Source organism: Carex rostrata, chromosome 12 (assembly GCF_964058835.1).
Source record: "Carex rostrata chromosome 12, lpCarRost1.2, whole genome shotgun sequence".
Taxonomy (NCBI): Eukaryota; Viridiplantae; Streptophyta; class Magnoliopsida; order Poales; family Cyperaceae; genus Carex; species Carex rostrata.
In genome coordinates, this window is record NC_135929.1 from 147,094 (window position 1) to 165,355 (window position 18,262).

General features: G+C 36.1%; 3 protein-coding genes across 4 annotated transcripts; 2 read left to right on the forward strand and 1 right to left on the reverse strand.

Annotated features, from left to right (window-relative positions):
* The first annotated feature begins 1,503 nt into the window (after window positions 1–1,503).
* On the forward strand, window positions 1,504–10,063 carry MFP2 (multifunctional protein 2). The gene is made up of 18 exons (XM_078312814.1): window positions 1,504–1,704; window positions 2,103–2,174; window positions 2,739–2,804; window positions 3,234–3,290; window positions 3,794–3,861; window positions 4,122–4,203; window positions 4,612–4,667; window positions 4,765–5,067; window positions 5,963–6,049; window positions 6,312–6,486; window positions 6,933–7,054; window positions 7,441–7,604; window positions 7,775–8,029; window positions 8,300–8,421; window positions 8,593–8,714; window positions 9,155–9,303; window positions 9,540–9,678; window positions 9,782–10,063. Exons 1-18 carry the CDS (start codon window positions 1,611–1,613, stop codon window positions 9,815–9,817), a joined length of 2,169 nt encoding a protein of 722 aa, XP_078168940.1. The 5' UTR covers window positions 1,504–1,610; the 3' UTR covers window positions 9,818–10,063.
* A 759-nt stretch (window positions 10,064–10,822) lies between these two features.
* Window positions 10,823–12,614, forward strand: LOC144563352 (mediator of RNA polymerase II transcription subunit-like protein). Its single transcript, XM_078312817.1, has 3 exons — window positions 10,823–11,081; window positions 11,609–11,721; window positions 12,229–12,614. Exons 1-3 carry the CDS (start codon window positions 10,868–10,870, stop codon window positions 12,361–12,363), a joined length of 462 nt encoding a protein of 153 aa, XP_078168943.1. The 5' UTR covers window positions 10,823–10,867; the 3' UTR covers window positions 12,364–12,614.
* A 799-nt stretch (window positions 12,615–13,413) lies between these two features.
* U1A (spliceosomal protein U1A) lies at window positions 13,414–17,520 on the reverse strand. Of its 2 annotated transcripts, none has more exons than XM_078312816.1 (5): window positions 17,312–17,520; window positions 16,366–16,538; window positions 15,875–15,968; window positions 14,533–14,624; window positions 13,414–13,887 (listed from the first exon to the last, which is right to left on the reverse strand). In XM_078312816.1, exons 1-5 carry the CDS (start codon window positions 17,394–17,396, stop codon window positions 13,579–13,581), a joined length of 753 nt encoding a protein of 250 aa, XP_078168942.1. In that variant the 5' UTR covers window positions 17,397–17,520; the 3' UTR covers window positions 13,414–13,578. The 2 variants fall into 2 exon arrangements, with proteins under 2 accessions (XP_078168942.1, XP_078168941.1); XM_078312815.1 differs by having other exon boundaries at window positions 14,533–14,627; window positions 17,312–17,508.
* Window positions 17,521–18,262: the final 742 nt, after the last annotated feature.

The window sequence follows — 18,262 nt, forward strand, 5'->3', positions numbered from 1 at the left end:
TCAAACATGACAATATATATATATATATATATATATATATATGAGATGGGCTACGGTGAGCTGCGAAGTAAAACACGTTTCTACTTCACGCCATATTTTTATTTTGAAAGTCCAAACGACCGATCCGAACCGTTAGATGTTTAATCCATATTGAAATGTACTTGGAGACCAAATTTTACATTTTTTGAAATTTTTTTACTATTTATTAAGCATTTTTTTAAATTGTTGTTTTGCTGTGAACAGTAAAATTTTCTGGACCATCAGATCAGCGACTTTAAAAATTACTTAATAAATAGTAAAAAAATTAAAAAAAAATGTAAAATTTGGTCTCCAAGCACATTTCAATATGGAGAACAAGATGAACGGTTCGGATTGACATTTTGAACTTTAAAATCACAAAATATGACCGTAAAGTAAAATAATCGCTTTACTTCGCAACTCACCGTAGCCCACCTCATATATATATATATATATAATATATTTCCATCCAATCTCTTACAAGTTACAACGCAACAATATATATATTTTATGATATTAGTTGATAATTTATCTTTCTTTTGGCATCGTATATACAATGACTGTGGGTTTCATGCATATAAATTTATTTACTTTTATAAATTTTAGTTACAGCAAAATTTGATTAATAGTATTTTCCTTTTTTTTTGTCGTGTTCTATATACGCCGATAGAACACTATATTTGATTAATTTCCCTCACTATCATGTCGTAACTCGTAACAGAAAACATAGAAATGCGGGTAAATGGATCGTAGATTCGGAGGTAGGGATAAGTTCTGTTTCTGGAGATATGAACGGGGCAGTTGAATTTAAAATTTTTAATTCATTGCTCAATATTGGTCAATGCTCCATACGGTAAAATTTACTCCATCCGTCCGACAACCGCATACCGTTATTTACAACACTGTTTGTGTCCTATTCTATACATGTGTCAAGTTCTCTTAAGAAAAGTACAAACAGAAGAGTTGCAAAAAAATAATATGCCCCAGAGAAAAATAAATAAATAAATAAATGATAGGAAATTAGATGTAAATAAGCATTTGATATGGTAGCAGACATGCATCTAGCTCTCGTGATTCTTCCTTTTTTTTTTGTTTTTTTTAAAGCACCACTGCAATTCATTTCCCCCCACAAAACAGCAGATATATATATTTTGAAGCAGGTAGTACAATTATCTAAATGTAATTATTGTACAATGGATATAAGAAATGAACATCTATATATTTTGAAGTGGATTGTATAATTATCTACATCTATTCCTGCAATACAGACAAAAAGAAGTAATGTGTAAGGTCAGCTCACCTCCATCCCGCCAACCTCCCTATTTACTCACGCCATCTCCTCCTTTTTCACTTATGCCCTTTAATTTTTAACAAACTTATTTTCTTTTTCGTACATAGATCTTTAAGTAACAACACTATATGGTGTGAACTTCTAAAGTCACGAGGGGCTATCTGTAAATTTCCCTTCAATAAAGGCTCGCACATTTCTTCGTCTCTTTCCACACTCCTGGCCTTGTAGCGAGCTAAGAGAGAACTAAAATATCAAATATAGAAAAAGGAAGAGGGAAATTAATATTAATAGAGAGAGAAAAATGTCGAAAGGAAGAACAACAATCGAGGTGGGATCTGATGGTGTCGCAATTATAACGATCATCAACCCACCTGTTAATTCGCTCTCAGTTGATGGTACTCCCACCATTTCTTCTAATCCCTTTTCTTCTCTCCATTGTTATAATAAGTTCAATAATTCTTCTTTTTAATTCGAAGTCAAATCAATTTACTGCGCATAAATTCTGTTTAATTTCATGATTAATTCGTCCCAATTGCTTCTACTAGAATGAGATATACTTATCTCTTCACAAATTAGGTAATTAGCTTCCAACTCAGGGCAATTTACATCCCCTTGATGCTAGAATTGTAGTAAATTTACCAAGTGTCATATAACTCAGGGCATGATTTACGTATATAATATTGGTTCTAAGAATAAGAAAATCATTGATTTAGTGAAGAACTTAACAATGCTGAACACTTTAAATCAAGTTTTTATATAATTTGCCTTTTTTGTTTTCTTTATTTTGTCCCAGTGCTATACAGCTTGAAGGAAAATTATGAACAAGCACTTAGTAGAAATGATGTGAAAGCTATAGTTGTAACAGGTAAGCAAATTACTATTCAATGAAAAAACCATATGTACTCTTAAAAATTTGAGAAAGTATGTATTGATTAATATTTGTCCAAAAGTACTCATGCTGCGTAGTTTGTATTATTCTCTGTCAAAACCAAGGATGAACATATCAGTCTGGTTGGTACTGGTACCCTTTTTTTTTTTTAAGGTAGGGTGACTAGTTTGACTATCAGAGTATCTGCTACTTGTTAACTTTTCCATAATATTTTGTCTTTTTGGTGCTTAATTGCACTTGAGGTTTGCTTGATGCTAAACTGCACAATCATGACCTTAAGAGGGATTAGGTATTGATTGTAAATTTAGGGAATATAACCCGGTGGTCATGTTGTATACTAGTCCATACTGTATGAAACTTTTTTTTCTTTTTTGACTAATTTGCAATTATTGGCTACATAAATCATACCTTACAGTTGTTGTTCCATCTATTACAGTAGTTTGACCAGTTGCTGGTTTGTCAGCAGTATCATAGGTGCTAATAACTTCCTTTTTTGGCAATTGAACTTCTTTATCTAATGTAATGTCAACATATTATCAGGTGCTAAGGGCAAGTTTTCTGGTGGATTTGATATTAGTGCCTTCGGCGATGTTCAAGGAGGAAAAAGTATGGTAACATTTAGGCAGCGCCAATTACATTTCTACAGTAAACCTGAAATATAGGTACCCCATAAAGGATAAAAATATCACCCAAAACCCTGGAAACCACAGGAAAAGTCATCTACACCTTTAAAAAGATGTACTTTTGATTTTCTCATTGTCTTGATAACATACCCCGAGTACCCTTCTTTTGTGATTGTCTCTGGATAAATGAGGGAGAAAAGGAGAGAGCAGGGTGGGAGGCAACTTGGTTATCTTTTAGAAAATAAGGAGCATAAGGGCTGTTTGCAATGTTTTATATGGGTTTTAGGGTATACAATGCGTTCATCATTTTCTATAATGTAAGTTATAGAGGAGCTTTTGTAGGGGCAGAAGAGGATTTCTTCTCTAATATTTTTTGGGGTTTATTTGAGAAAAAGTCTTCTAATTTTAACAGGAGAGCAGCCAAAGGTTGGTTTCATATCAATTGAAGTTATCACTGATACTCTAGAAGGTATCAAGTTTTCTTCTTTGATTGAACTTTCTTTTAGTAACTGCAGTTTTCCAACATTTGAAGAATTATTTTAAAACAATTGATGTTTTCTTAATTCAAGCTCTGTAAATAAGAACTATGATATTATGTGATATATGTGGTTTAATAAATAAAGGTGTAAGATATATGTGGTACAGGTATTTTGTTATATTTTTAAGTATTATATTCTTGATTCTTTTTACATGCATAAAAGCATCATGCAACAAATGGGTATTTTTTTTTTTTTGGTTAACCTGAGTTTAATGATCTGAATTCTAATAATGTTTATTTTTTATTTTATTTTTATTTTGTTAAGTTTAAGGTGGAGTGTAAAAGATTCTTGTATTATAACTCTTTTAACTCAAAAGAAGTTCCACTTTAACAAAAATTGAAAAGGAATGCAAAACACTCCAAGACCATCTGCTACAAGCCGTGACAAGGTTAAATGTAAGGTGTAAACTGAAAAGTTTTATTTTTTTTAACAGGTGCTAAGAAGCCATCTGTTGCAGCTATTGATGGCTTAGCTCTTGGGGGTGGCCTAGAAGTTGCAATGGTATTTTAGCTACTGTTTGTCATAATACCCTTGAAAATTTTTAATATATCACCCATAGTGCTGTACCATTCAGAAATGAAGAACACTGATATGTCAGCGCAAGCACAGGACATCAACTTTTTGCTAAAGAAACAAACTACTGTCATTTCTTTTAATTGAATGAGGGGGAATAGTGAAGAAACGGGGGGTAATTGAGCATTTGTTTAATAAAGACAAAATAAGATTTTAAATATAGAATTTGATTGAAGTATTTTAATTAGGCATGCCATGCAAGAATTTCGACAAAAGGTGCTCAGCTAGGGCTTCCAGAGCTCCAGCTTGGAGTGATTCCCGGCTTCGGAGGTAACATCTTAAAATTTATTCATGAAAATTATTTTCACTTTTTATTGACAAATATGAATTAATAAATAAATCACTTCCTCCGAGGGTCTCTCCTATCTTTTACCACACATTACTTGTAATACCTGCATGCTTGTGCCAAGAACCCCAATAGATGATATCACCAATTTCTATACCCGACCTGTAATAGTTAACTAGGTTTCACCGGTATATGCTCTCATTTTGTGACACCTATAAATAGTAAGAAAAGTCTAGACCTTAAAATTTTAAAAATAATCATTCATTCAATAAATCTAGAATTAGGTACTCTATTTGGAATTGCCAGGTAAATGCCGCGGCAGACTGGCAAGTAACAGTTACCTTCCTAAGTTCAATGCTTATTGTTAATATGTGGCATGTCTTTGGTTTTAGGCACACAGAGACTCCCACGCCTTGTTGGTTTAACAAAGGCTCTTGAGATGATGCTGGTTAGTAAACCCTTCAAAAGAGAAAAATCTTGTGCAGTAGTTTAACAACTCTCTCTTTTTGTCCATATATTTCATCCATCTGTATATTAATAAACAGCTATCTAAGCCAATCAAGGCAGAAGAGGCCAATTCACTAGGACTAGTTGATGCACTGGTACCACAAAATGAGCTCGTTAGTACTGCCAGAAAGTGGGCCCTTGATATTTACGAGTGTAGGCGGCCATGGGTGAGGAGTCTCTACAAGACTGACAAGCTCGAGCCCTTGGGGGAGGCTAGGGAGATTTTAAACTTTGCAAGGATGCAAGCAAAAAAACAAGCAGCAAATCTTAACCATCCTCTCGTTTGTATTGATGTCATTGAGGAGGGAATAGCTAGCGGGCCCCGCGCTGGCCTTTGGAAGGTGTGTGTGTGTTTTTCTGGCATTATTTATCCATACATACCTATATAAACATGTGATTTACAGACACATGTATGTCAAGGAGGTCATAATTAACAGGCCTCAAAGTTGGCCTCCAAAAGGCATGGATGTTTTTCTTTTCTCCTTTTTGCATGAACCATATAAAACATATTGATACATAAAGACAAGATGGATTACAGACTTGCATAAACACATTTAGGGACAGTAAAATAGGCAGCAATGAATATATATATATATATATATATATATGGAATATGCTAGCATGCTATGCATAGCATAGAGCCCCTCCATGCAATGGCTCGGATTTCTAATTTTCAAGATCCTAACGGTCGATCTGAACCGTTCATCTTGTTCTCCATATTAATATGTGTTTGGAGACCAAATTTTACATTTTTTGGAATTTTTTTACTATTTCTTTAGATTTATTGAAAATCGCTGTTTTTTTATGGTCCAGATTTGCTGAAAACAGCGATTTTCAATAAATCTAAAGAAATAGTAAAAAAATTCCAAAAAATGTAAAATTTGGTCTCCAAACACATATTAATATGGAGAACAAGATGAACGGTTCGGATCGACCGTTAGGATTTTGAAAAGTTGAAATCCGAGCCGTTGCATGGAGGGGCTCTATGCTATGCATAGCATGCTAGCATATTCCTATATATATATATATATATATATAGGTAGATAGATAGATAGATAGTAGGGGATATTAATTTAAATAATATAAACAATGGGAAAGATAACAGTAGATGGTTGGTGTCAATTGTTGCCGCAGGTGTGGGCAAATATTCTTGTTTGTATCTATTTTTATTCAAAACCTTTCATCAATTTTGTAATCATTTTCTAAATTTGATTTTGTGTTAAACTATTTTCCCAGGAAGCAAATGCTTTTCAAGATCTTCTTTTCTCTGACACGTGCAAAGCCTTAGTTCATGTTTTCTTTTCACAGCGTGCAACATCAAAGGTAGTAAAAACAATATGTTTGTTTTTTAACCTTGTACTCAGTTCAATCTTCATGCTAATTTAAGGTTGCCAGAACCCATTCTGGTTGTATTTGTACAATGGTTGACAGTCTACCCAATTTATACAAGTCAATTTATGGAAGACTTGCAAATATTAGTTGGTTGGTACTAATGAAGCTGTACACCTGATGGAAGGAACTGCTACAATAGTTTTGAAATATATTTCATGTAAAACTGGAACATGTTTTTTATTAAATGCAACAGGTACCTGGAGTAACAGATTTGGGACTGGTACCGAGAAAAGTACAAAAGGTTGCTATTGTTGGAGGTGGGCTTATGGGATCTGGAATAGCAACTGCACTTCTTCTCAGCAATTATCCAGTTATTCTGAAAGAAGTCAATGAGAAGTTTCTACAGGCTGGGATTGAGCGAATCAAAGGTAAACATTTGGATTAATAGATAACCTATGAAAGACAAAAACATCCCTGATACCTTCTTTCCTTATTTTCTTCAATCATTGCTTAAACTACCTCCGTCGCATGACTCTCTTTATTAATTCGAGAGAAAGAGAGGGTATGTTTTGGTTAGGAAGTAGTGAAATATTTTTCCCATTTGTCATAACTCACATGGGTGCATGGAGCATCTCTCACATACAAGGGGTATGTTTTGAATGTTTATCCGAACTACAGATGGGAACTTCCTTTAATTCATTTGGATCTTGTGATTTTCATATAGATTTACTTTTTTTATTTTCGTAAGAATTAAATATAGGAGTTTGAGGGATGATGCTTCCCATGTTCAAACAGGTGTATGAGATATTCTCGTTATCAATTTTTCTTCCTTCAGTGGTAGCAATGATGACTTTAATTTTTTTTTTTTTTTCAGGCAACTTAAGAAGCCGTGTGAAGAAAGGGAAAATGACAGAGGAGAAATTTGAGAGAACTCTTTCATTACTCACTGGTGTATTAGATTATGAAAAGTTCAAAGAAGTCAACCTAGTTATTGAGGCAAGTACTGTAATGGTTCCTGTCAGGTCATGTACATCATTGTAGATACCTTTCTAGATTTTTCCTCCTGTTCTTCAATTTTACTCTATTCAATTGATGTCCAAGTAATGGACGTGCTTGAGACCTGCTTGAGACCCGCTTGAGACCAACCATGTTGCTGGGAAAAAAGCAATTTAATGACTATTAATTACAAGTGACATATGACATATATTTTGCGCCTATTACAACTTATATATCTTGTGGTCATGATAATTGAGTTCGCCAAGGTAGAAATGCAATTTTTCTCTGCCGATAATTTCGAAGGTCAATCTTAGTAGGTATTTTTGTTTTTGCCCCTTTCCTTGAGTTATTCAATTTTTATATTAACTATTACTGTTTTTATTCAGGCGGTTATAGAGAATGTGTCGCTGAAGCAACAGATATTTTCTGACTTAGAGAAATATTGTGGGCCCCATTGTATTCTGGCAACTAACACGTCCACGATTGATCTGAATTTAATCGGCGATAAAACAAGATCCAAAGATCGTATCATTGGTGCACATTTCTTTAGGTCTCTCTTTCACTGCCTGCTTTCTTGTTTAAAAGTTAACAAATAAATAATAGAGAACATAAGAAACGAGAAATCACCAATACATTCTTTGTATGATGCTTGATATAGTTCCAAAAAGCAATAACATTAGCAAACCATCGTGACTATTACTAATGTTTGCTTATCTTCAGCCCGGCTCACATAATGCCGCTTTTGGAGATTGTTCGTACGGACAATACATCTCCCCAGACAATTGTGGATCTGTTTGAAGTTGGGAAAAATATCAAAAAGACCCCGATAGTTGTTGGAAACTGCACTGGGTTTGCTGTGAACCGCATGTTCTTCCCATACAGCCAGAGTGCCCTTCTCCTTGTGGACTACGGCATGGATGTGTACCGCATTGACCGTGCATGTACCAAATTTGGGATGCCCATGGGCCCCTTCAGGTAAATTTGTTTTTTTGTTATTGTTGTTTTCACTGTTTGTCTGTGTGTGTGTGGGGGGGGGGGGGGGGGGGGGGGGCAGTGAAATGCTTGTTCTTACATGAACTCTTGTACTCATTCAAATAGACATGACCAACAGTCCAACAGATATGTAAAGGGAAGGAACTGTAAAAAGATTGTATATTTAACTTGACCGTAGTTGTTTTATTACTTTTTTGATGGTGATAAGGATGATAACACGAGCTATGGATTTATAATTCAACTATTAAATAGGTTAGCAGATTTAGTGGGATTTGGTGTTGCAGTGGCAACGGGCATGCAATACCTAGAGCACTTTTCAGAAAGAACTTACAAATCCATGCTGGTACCACTAATGCTCGAGGACAAGCGTACTGGTACTTCTATTGTTTTGTTTATATATAAATGAAATGTACTCCTTTTATTTAATATATTACAGGATAAATCAGGGGCTTCAAGCCATAAACAATCTTCTAATTTAAGTCTTTAAACTTTGTGATGGTCAATAAAGTTCAAGGGGTAAAATGATCATCTTTAATGTGTTGCAGGTGAGGCAAGTAAAATAGGCTTTTACAAGTATGATAACAGGAGGAAGGCAAGCCCGGACCCTGAAATTGCAAAGTATATTCAAAAGTCTCGTGAAATTGCTGGTGTCACTCCTGATCCTGCGGTAATTATTTTTCAAGTTGTAGAATTTGATATGATTTTGGTACATTTTACACTGATATGTCATGGTGGTGCAGTATCTATACTGGTTTAAGACATTTTTGTTCTTTGGTGCCTTGGTGGCTTGTTTGAATGGGTTGATTAGTTTTAGTCATATTGTTAATGTACACAGGATTAGGCCTCAAGATACCTCAATTGTACAATTCACTCTCAATCCTTCTCAAAATGCTTTAATTATTAGCGCACATTAGAAAAGCGTTAACTGGGACAATTCTGTTTAATTATGCTTAATCACATGAGTTATGTTGAGGCTTAACTGATGATCATTTGTCAGTTAATGAGGTATACAGGCATATGAATAACATGCTAATATTGAAAATGGTATTGACTTTGCATTGACAATATCATATGAGGATATTATTCTAATGAAGTGTGAAAACGCAGCTACTGAAGTTGGGAGATAAGGATATAGTAGAGATGGTATTCTTCCCGGTGGTGAATGAGGCTTGTCGTGTTCTCGCCGAGGGCATTTCAGTAAAATCATCAGACCTTGACATTGCCTCCATCTTCGGCATGGGGTTCCCTCCTTACAGGTCTAATTACAATTTACCTTTCTTTTTGTACATTATTGTTGTTGCCTGCCTGTTATTCATCTGAAAAGTATGACAAAGATGCAAGGGAAAAAGAGAAAAAGAAAAAGAAAAAGAAATCCATGATTCACTGCTCCAAAATAAGCGCACTGGGGTCATGAAAAGGACAGGAAAATGTGAGATTGTTATTTGTTTGGTTATACAGACAATAAATAGTGCAAAGCTTAACATTTATATAGGGGTGGAGTAATGTTATGGGCGGACTCATTTGGTGCGAAATATGTACACTCAAAGTTGGAGCAGTGGACAAAGCAGTATGGCGACTTCTTCAAACCATGCGCTTATCTTGCCGAAAGAGCTGCCAAAGGCATTTCTCTGGTACAAATCTCTCTCTCTCTCTCTGAAGCTTGCTTTTGTGTATTAGACAGTTTGTATTATTGTATATTCTGTTTAATCTAACTAGTGATACTATCTTTTGCAGAGTGCGCCAATAAATGAAGCTAAGGCTCGGTTATGAGCCATAAGCGTTAATGGTTGGTGTAGAATACTATTAATGCCGAATATGTGGATTAATAATGGATCGATCGGAAATATCGAGAATATAAAATGAAATATTTAGATTGAAAAAGGAAGAGGATTAATAAATGTTACTCTAGCTATGTATCTTTATTATGTAATGTGCAGGCTAGGCACTTGGCAGCGCGAGGGCACGTCCTTTTGTATTCTTTTATGGCTAATATAATTTCAGGAAATTGTGTGTGAAGTGAATGCATAGAGCTTTGTTCATTTTACAGTTTAAGTTGGAGATATGACAGTAATATTTAATTTTCATTGAGCTTCACCCAATCAGAAGCGTCAGATTAAAATCAAACGATCTAAAGCCCCATGTTATTCTATTCTTATTCAGTTATTCTAGTTGTTCAAGAAATGCAAATGCAGGCGTCTCATTGACGAGAATCCGTATCCTATCCTCCCGGCCGGGTACTGTAAAAAATAATAAACATAGTATAAAAAATACAATACAATACAATATGGTACGTACATCCATGCAAATTAATATTGAAACTTATTTGGAGAGAGATTAATTAATACTTGTTCTCCAATAGTAATAGTGAAAAAGAACATTGTAGTTTCTTCTTCTCCAATAGAAATATAGAATACTTGCCTTGCATAAAGAAAATGTTAATACAAAAAGTTTCAATCGTATTTTGTTCACCATACTGCAACTGCACGAATCATATATATATAATATAAATCTGTCTCTTTGCTGAGAGAACTCTACATGTTTTATGATGACTATTCATTAACAACTACTTAATTTAATAATTTTGACAGCGTTTTGTAGATTATGTAAAAATAAATAAATAAATAAAAAGTATAGAGGCATTTGAATCCTCCTCGTTCTAATTTGGAGGTTGTAAATTCCAAATATAATTTACTTATGGGTGCATTGTGGAAAGAGGCAGACAAAATTTTGTAGTTGCATTGCATCAGGCTCTCTAGTCTCCTCTACTCTCTACTCTCCTCTAGTCTCTACAGTAGAGACTCTACTCGACAGTCGACACGAATGGACGACCAACACCACCAATCGGCGGCCACGCCAGCTCAGACGCCTCCGCCACCGTCGTCGCAAACATCACCACCACTGCCTCAAATTTCCCCGGAAGAACGAAAAAAGGAGGAGCTCCTTGGACACGTGGCAGCTCTAGAGGCAGCCCTCCTCCCTTGCCTCCCTGCTCGCGAACTCCAGGCTGTGGATCGCTCCCATTCCTCCCACCAGAGTCCGTTCTATTCTTTTTCTCTGCTGTTTTTTTCTTCTTGTGCTTCATTCTCATTCAAATGCTTCATTCAAATGCAGATAAGATGTTTGTCTTTCTGCTTATGCGTCATTGCCTCCTCTTACGTTTCCTTTGCAAATAGATGCATATAGATTGTTACCTGCATATCAGTAAATTACCAGTCAGATCAGATCAGATCAGACATAGATTACCTTTATTGACCCGGTGGTACAGGACCTGTACCAATAAGTACTGGCAAATTTAAATTTATCATCTTTTTGTTGTATTATTTTACCAGTGATTAATACAGGTTTTCTTTGTGTAAATTGTTATTGTGTTTAGTTCTAATTCCAGGACTGCACGCTTCATTATGAGAAATCAGCATCATAAATCAAACATAAATTAAAAGTACCTGCTATTGCACCTCTATTAATATTTAAACTCAACATCTGCCTCAATTTATCATCAATTGTGCAACATCGACAGAGAAGTCCTCAAATAAATAGTATATATTTCATTGTACCATGTAGTTGATGTGGAAAGGCATGCAAGGAATTTTATGGAAGCTGCCAAAAAGTTACAGTTGTATTTCATTGCACTTCAAAGGGAAGATGAGCCCACTAAAGAACAATTGCTCCAACAGGTACCACTCTTTTTTTTTCTTTCTCCTATTCATTCAGATTTAAAGGTACACTTGACTTGATCAGCATGAATTCTACAAATTGAAGTTGATTCTTCAATTGTAAGACTGATCTCCAGTTTTACCCAATTAACCCTAAGTTTGTTATTCAGTCTCAAATTAAACCATCTATTACGCTTGATTGTTCAACCAAGTGAAAATTATCTACTGACCCTTATTTTAGTTCTTCAACTGTGAAGACCTAGGCTAGAGCTAAGTTCAGCTATCCATAATTCAAAGTAATTTCTACAACAAAGGACCAATTTAAACTATTAACTCGTAGGCCTTCACATTTGTGCAACTCAACTTCAAATGAAGCCCTCAATGTACTCAAATGTTGCAATTCATCACCAAGTAGACCAAACAAAAATCAAAAGGAAAATCAAAGTGTCCGCTCCGAGTGACTTCAAACTGTGAAACTTTAATTTGAGGATGTTATCTATTTTTCCCTCTCTGATTTTATCATTTCAGGAGATCGCAATAATGGAAGAAGAACTTAAAACAAAAAATGTGCTGATTCAAAAGCATTCGCAATTGATACAAACATGGAGAGGAGAGGTAAAGGAACAGCTTGACCGACACTTAACCGAGCTTGAGAGAGTTTGAAGGGTATATTGGGTATGTGATGTTTGGGAGCTACTTGTAGTATAGGTGTCTAAGTGCCATATCAAAAACATGTACTAATGTGTGAGCTTTATTTTTTGGTTCAACTATTAGTATCATATTTTACTTATTAGTGAATTAGGTTCAACTCAACTATCATATGCTTTTCCCTGTTTTTGTTTTAGCTGCCACTTACAAATGACTGAATGAGTGTCTTGACAATTGATTCTTTGAGCTGTATTTCTCTAATCAAATCCAAAAGCTATCCTTCTTTCTAATTCTGGACAGTTAACAGACAAAGGGATGTCTATTGAGAAAGAGGCATTTCCACCCTTCTCCATGCCACGGGTTTAAACTGCTGTAGACAATTCCTCTTCTCTCATGCATTGATTGGCAGCTTTAATCAGCTTATTAGCATGAAGCATATTCGTATGAAAGCTTTAAAAATAGACCCAGAGGCAGCCAGTAGGGAAAACAAAAACCCAAGGAATTAAAAAGCAATTTTCACAAAAGATCGAAATAAAGAAGGCATCAGTAACGTGCTAATTAAGAGATGAATATACCATTATGAAGGACATAAGAGCTATTTGAGAATGCAACATAACTTCAAAGATATAATTAAGAAAACAGCATAATAAAAAGCCGAAAAGGAAGGGAACAAGCTAAACCTCACAGCTTACCAACACTTCCCAAGTGGTTATGTTATGTAGAGTGGGTTAGGGTATATAGTTGCCGCTGCTAACATAGAATGCTAATGGGCCATAGCAATTAACAAGAGTTGCGTTCAGGGGTTCCAGATTACTCAATGATCATGGATTTGTTCAGTCTTTCAATGTTTTTTGAGTGATGGAGAAGACTTAATCTTTCATTATATTATGATGTTCAGCTTGAATTTAAGATACAAATCCATTCTAGTAAAAACTAGTTGGAATCAATGTTATTTTCTAATATTTCCCTCTTTTCGGCTGAAAGCATTTTCCTCGAAATGATTGGTAAGCATTCAATATAAAAGTACAAAACTCTTAAAGGCAATTAGTTCTAAATTAATCACCATGAAAAAAACAGACATCTTTCTGCAATAACCATAATGTAAAAAAAAAAAAAATGTCAAATCCAAGAATTGCCTACAGCTCATAACAAAGAAGCCAATACAAATAATCTACAGTCCCACTCTCCCAGTTACACATTACAGAACAGAACCTATCATTTCTCTCCTCTCTACTTTTTGGCATAGGTGATTAGCATTGCATTCTGCTGTGTCACCTTGAATCCCTGCAATGCCTGTAGGGCCACGGTCGCTTGCATCTCATTCTCATACTCGACAAATGCAATACCAGGTTTGGCCTCTATCATACGTACCTCCTTGAATCCCGCATACTGCCCAAACAGCATCTGAAGCATCAGTGGGTTATTCTCATGCGGCAAATTCTGTATGAATAGGATGTTGTTCGGTGGAGCTGGAGCTTCTGGCATTGCTGGCCTAGGTGGCACAGGTGCTCCTCCATATGGCGGCATCATACCTCCCATCTGTTTTAAAGTGATACAAAAATAATCACAAATCATTTTGTAGCCAGGATGACTGTCTTGAATCTGTTAATGTACCCATGGTGGTCTAACAGATGGTGGTAAACTGGTACCAGTACGCTTTGGGGTGATACTGGTGGATTTACTGAATAAAGGTGCCTGGTGGGGTGGCATTAGGTTGAATTGACTTGCATTTAGCTTTGATATAATACAGAATATATGATGAAAAGGAGAACTACTGTTGACTAATGAAGCTAATTCATGTCTACTCAAACGTAAAACCTCCAAATACCACATGTATCCTCTAAAATGAAAATTTTCATGCTTGCCGCAATGTAAACTTTATGCTCTGCAAAATATGAAATACATCATCTCTGCTCATCATTTTCCCAATTGTAACCTCTCTTTGCCAAATTTTCTTGAAAAATATGCACACAGTATATCCCCCCCCCCTCCCCCTCCGCCGTAGTGTCTATTGTAATGAGCAAAGGAGATTGTAGTTTGGGAATTCAGAGAGAAATTGGTCTAGAAGATGTAAAGATGGCATAAGCTGTTTTATGCAGGACACATTATCATATTTTTATTTTAAAGAGTATATACAATATTCTGAGGTCTATAGGGCAGAAACTTATAAAAGGCAGGACTTACAGGTGGAGCTGCACCATAGGGTGGAGGATACGAGGGATGTACACCCATCACAGCTTGATTTGCTTCCTGTTGCTGGTCTCTCTTTTTCTTATCTGCTAATTAAAATTTATTGGGAAAAAAAAAATCAAATATAAGGTATGACATAAGTTTTCATTAAAATGACAAAGTTTCCTAAGAGTCTGTGCTTAGTATTTCATTGATGACAGGCCAAAAAGAAGAACTACGAATGTTTTTGTTATGGAAATTCTCTTTTCTTGTTGGCATTTTAAATATAGCTAGTTGTGCTGTTTTCATATTTTCAGTCATTCAACCATCATTTTACAACACTATTCTTACTCTGGTTGGGTTTCATTTCTAGCCTCCCCCAACTTGTTAGGGGCTGAAGGCTTGGTTTTTGTTGTTGTTGTTGTTGTCGTCCAGTATATATGAAATTGGTCCTTTGTTTGGTTGTAGTGGTTTGCTAAACCCGTTAGGGGTTGAACCCGTTTTGCCCGGCCCGTACCCGTTACCCGTGGTACCCGTACCCGTTGCCCGGGTACAAACGGGTAGACGGGTAGACGGGTACGGGTAATAAACGGACCGGACAACATAATTTTGAAAAAAACCCGTTGTACCCGTACCCGTCTACCCGCCAACCCGTACCCGCCTACCCGTACCCATCTACCCGTACCCGTACCTGACCCGTTACAAAATTTGAATTTCAAAATTTTTTTGGCGGCACCATATAGAATTCAGATCCAGTGCAATACCTGACTTTGTAGAATGAGATCTGAGTCATCAATTTTAATTTGGCATGAATCTCAAAACGGACTCCTATATCTAAACTCCATCCGGGATGTCCTTTAACTTGGCACGAATCTCAAAGCATAAAAATTCAGAAAAAAACAGAAAGGAAAAAAAAAAAAAAAAAAAAAACCCGCCCGTACCCGGGATACCCGTACCCGTCAACCCGCAACGGGTACGGGTAATAAACGGGTAGGGTAGTGGTTTTGGGAAAACTACCCGTCTACCCGTTGCGGGTTGTACCCGTACCCGTCCTACCCGTCTACCCGCCCTACCCGTTACCCCTAACGGGTTACCCGGAACGGGTCACGGGTAACCCGTTAGCAAACCACTATTTGGTTGCTATTATACAATATTGCATTTTTTGCTTTTCCTCAGCACATTTGTATGTAGTTTGTGTAATCTGATACAGCCTAAGCTCATATGTTCATCGGACATTGACCTCAATAGTACGGTACATGTCATAATATCAAACATAGAACCAGCTCCTTGTAAAGAACTTCATCTTGCTATTCTAATGAGGATAAAAAAATATCTTTCACAAAAAAAGCAAAATCACCCTTTTCATCATGGCGCTTCCTTCTCTCACGAGGAACAAACGTTCCATCTGCCTTTGCTACAATGTCTGACTTGGTCTTTGCATATTGTATCCTCTGCAAAGAAGCAAAGATGTGGAAAAAGGATATAAGACAGCTTTATGTAAAACAAAGATCATGTACCAATTGTCTTACTGTATCCTCTACATTGAGCCCTTTTCTTTTGCCACTCAGGCCTTCAAACTTTCCAAAATTAGTTCAGTTGATCTCTTCAACAGAAGTTTACATATTGTAGTGTTATATACAGTGGCAACTTGAGTGGTCAATAATAAGCAACCTGTGGCACTTGTGAACCCTCTTCCCTTAATGTCCCAATACCACCACCACAAAGAAAGAACAGATAAATTAGAAAGAAAGAGAAGAAACAATGAGGATTGAATCACTAAATTGTAATTCTGAAGGGGGGGGGGGGGGGGGTTTGGGTTGGTGCTCCAGAAAGCAACAAGCAACATACCATGGGCTTATTATAGAAGGGGAAGTTTTGCATACTCTTCAAGGCCTCGGCGGCTGACTTAACATCTTCAAAAACAACCCAAGCTTGGCCTTTGTGCTTTAGGGTTTTGAAAGCAAGCACTTCTAATATCTTCCCAAATTGAGAGAAAACTGCCTGTAATGATTTCTTCAGCTCTGCTCAAGAAAGCACAAAAATTGTTGATAATGAAGATAATGATCAGAATTTTGCAAGGAAAACCCTTCAAAGGACAAAATTTCAAGCAACCAAGGATATTCATTGTCAAGAATCAAATGATAATACAATTATAGAATAGTCATAACTTAGAACTTTGCAAAAGTGCTACTGCATAGTGAGAAGTTGAACTTGGCCACAATTTGAGGACTTAATTGAGAAGGGAGTGAATCGTATTTTCTCATCATTTGATTTTGACAATGAATTTGTCCATGTTTCATCAAACATTTTGGTTCTATTCAACTATACATGCTCATTCTTGCCAAATGCAAATCAAACATGGCTTTAGTCGGAGCATTATTGTTACAGGGTGATATCTTGCTTGTGCCCCAAAGAATATCACATATATGACAGCCAGCCTAATCTTTTTCCCAGTAAAAGTGTTAAGGTCTACCCAAAACCCTAATTTGCAAGGCATGATTCCAAAGTGTCTAGTAGTCCAAATAACGTCTTGCTTCTTCTATTCAGTTTCCAAACAATGACACAGCAAGAATTAGCTTAAGGTAGAGACAGACAGCAAGGGTTTAACAGTGAATACCAAAAAACAAAACGAAAAAAGGGGAATAAATAACCCTACAAATTAAATAGCGCGAAGGAGAGAGGGTCAGGGGACACACCTAAAAATAGTTGGTAACACCAGTTATCCCAGAATTGAAACTTACAAATACGCTACAAGGAAAAAAGAAAAGAAAAAAGACTAACGAAGAAAGAATACCATCAATCTTGATTTTTTCGTTGAGGTTGTTGATGTAGATTGTCTTGTTAGGCGGAATCGCCTGCGCATCTCCGTCGCCGCTCATCTCTCTCTCTCTCTCGCTGTCTTTCTCTTTCTCCCACAATGTATTTATTTTTACAACAGGCTGCTGTGAGAATGCGAAGCGAGGGAGCTGGGGTTTTGTCTGAGAATGGGCCCAAAATATCGGTGTTGGTTCGCTCATGAACCCGATTTACGGACAATTCATTTTATGGTCGCGTCTAGAGTGCAAAAACTTGTGTCGTGTTGTTACGGGTGATTAATGAGCCAGCATAAGTAAGTGAGTTAGGGTATACTTATCCTCGCTCATTTAGTAAAAAATAATTATTTCAATCCTCACACTTCAGTATCTGTATTGTACCTTCATCTCTTAAACAGATTTTAACTTTTCATAAATTAACTTAACTAACTAGTTTAATTAAATTTATTCACAACACTGTGATCTTCCAAGTTTAATTAAATTCATGGGTATAAATACTTCGAAGATAATAAATTAATACTTGCAAATTAAGATATTAATACTTGCATGTCTAACTTGATATAACTATATAGAGGGACCACTCAAACTACATGGGAGAAGAATCATATACGTTTTTAGAGGTGGGTTTTTTTTTTCAATATCTTCCACATTTCTCACGTTCTATGAGGAATTTTGCGAATCTAAAACCATAAACGTAGTCTACGCAATTTTATCTTTCAAATGAGATTCATAATGACATACTTTCAAATTCATTGTCACACAAGTATTTATACCTCATTGTGCAAGTATTTATACCTCATCGTGCAAGTATTTATACCGATACTTGTAAGTATTTTATCCCTAATCACGGACCCCGCATCTCCGCATCACATTTCCCTAATCGTCCCTGCGTCAACCTTTCTCTAACAAAAATAGTTGACCACATAGGTATA

Bases quoted from the DNA above. Each gene is read 5' to 3' on its own strand.
- U1A (XM_078312815.1), bottom strand. From the start codon at position 17,396: ATGAGCGGCGACGGAGATGCGCAGGCGATTCCGCCTAACAAGACAATC. The intron at 14,628-15,874 runs GTGATTTTGCTT...AATTTTAATTAG, and splicing joins GAAGCGCCATGATGAAAAGG to CAGATAAGAAAAAGAGAGAC. The intron at 13,888-14,532 runs GTAAGTCCTGCC...ACTTTAAAACAG, and splicing joins CCTATGGTGCAGCTCCACCT to ATGGGAGGTATGATGCCGCC.
- LOC144563352 (XM_078312817.1), top strand. From the start codon at position 10,868: ATGGACGACCAACACCACCAATCGGCGGCCACGCCAGCTCAGACGCCT. The intron at 11,082-11,608 runs GTCCGTTCTATT...TGTACCATGTAG, and splicing joins CTCCCATTCCTCCCACCAGA to TTGATGTGGAAAGGCATGCA. The intron at 11,722-12,228 runs GTACCACTCTTT...TTATCATTTCAG, and splicing joins AAGAACAATTGCTCCAACAG to GAGATCGCAATAATGGAAGA.
- MFP2 (XM_078312814.1), top strand. From the start codon at position 1,611: ATGTCGAAAGGAAGAACAACAATCGAGGTGGGATCTGATGGTGTCGCA. The intron at 7,605-7,774 runs GTCTCTCTTTCA...GCTTATCTTCAG, and splicing joins ATTGGTGCACATTTCTTTAG to CCCGGCTCACATAATGCCGC. The intron at 8,030-8,299 runs GTAAATTTGTTT...ACTATTAAATAG, and splicing joins ATGCCCATGGGCCCCTTCAG to GTTAGCAGATTTAGTGGGAT.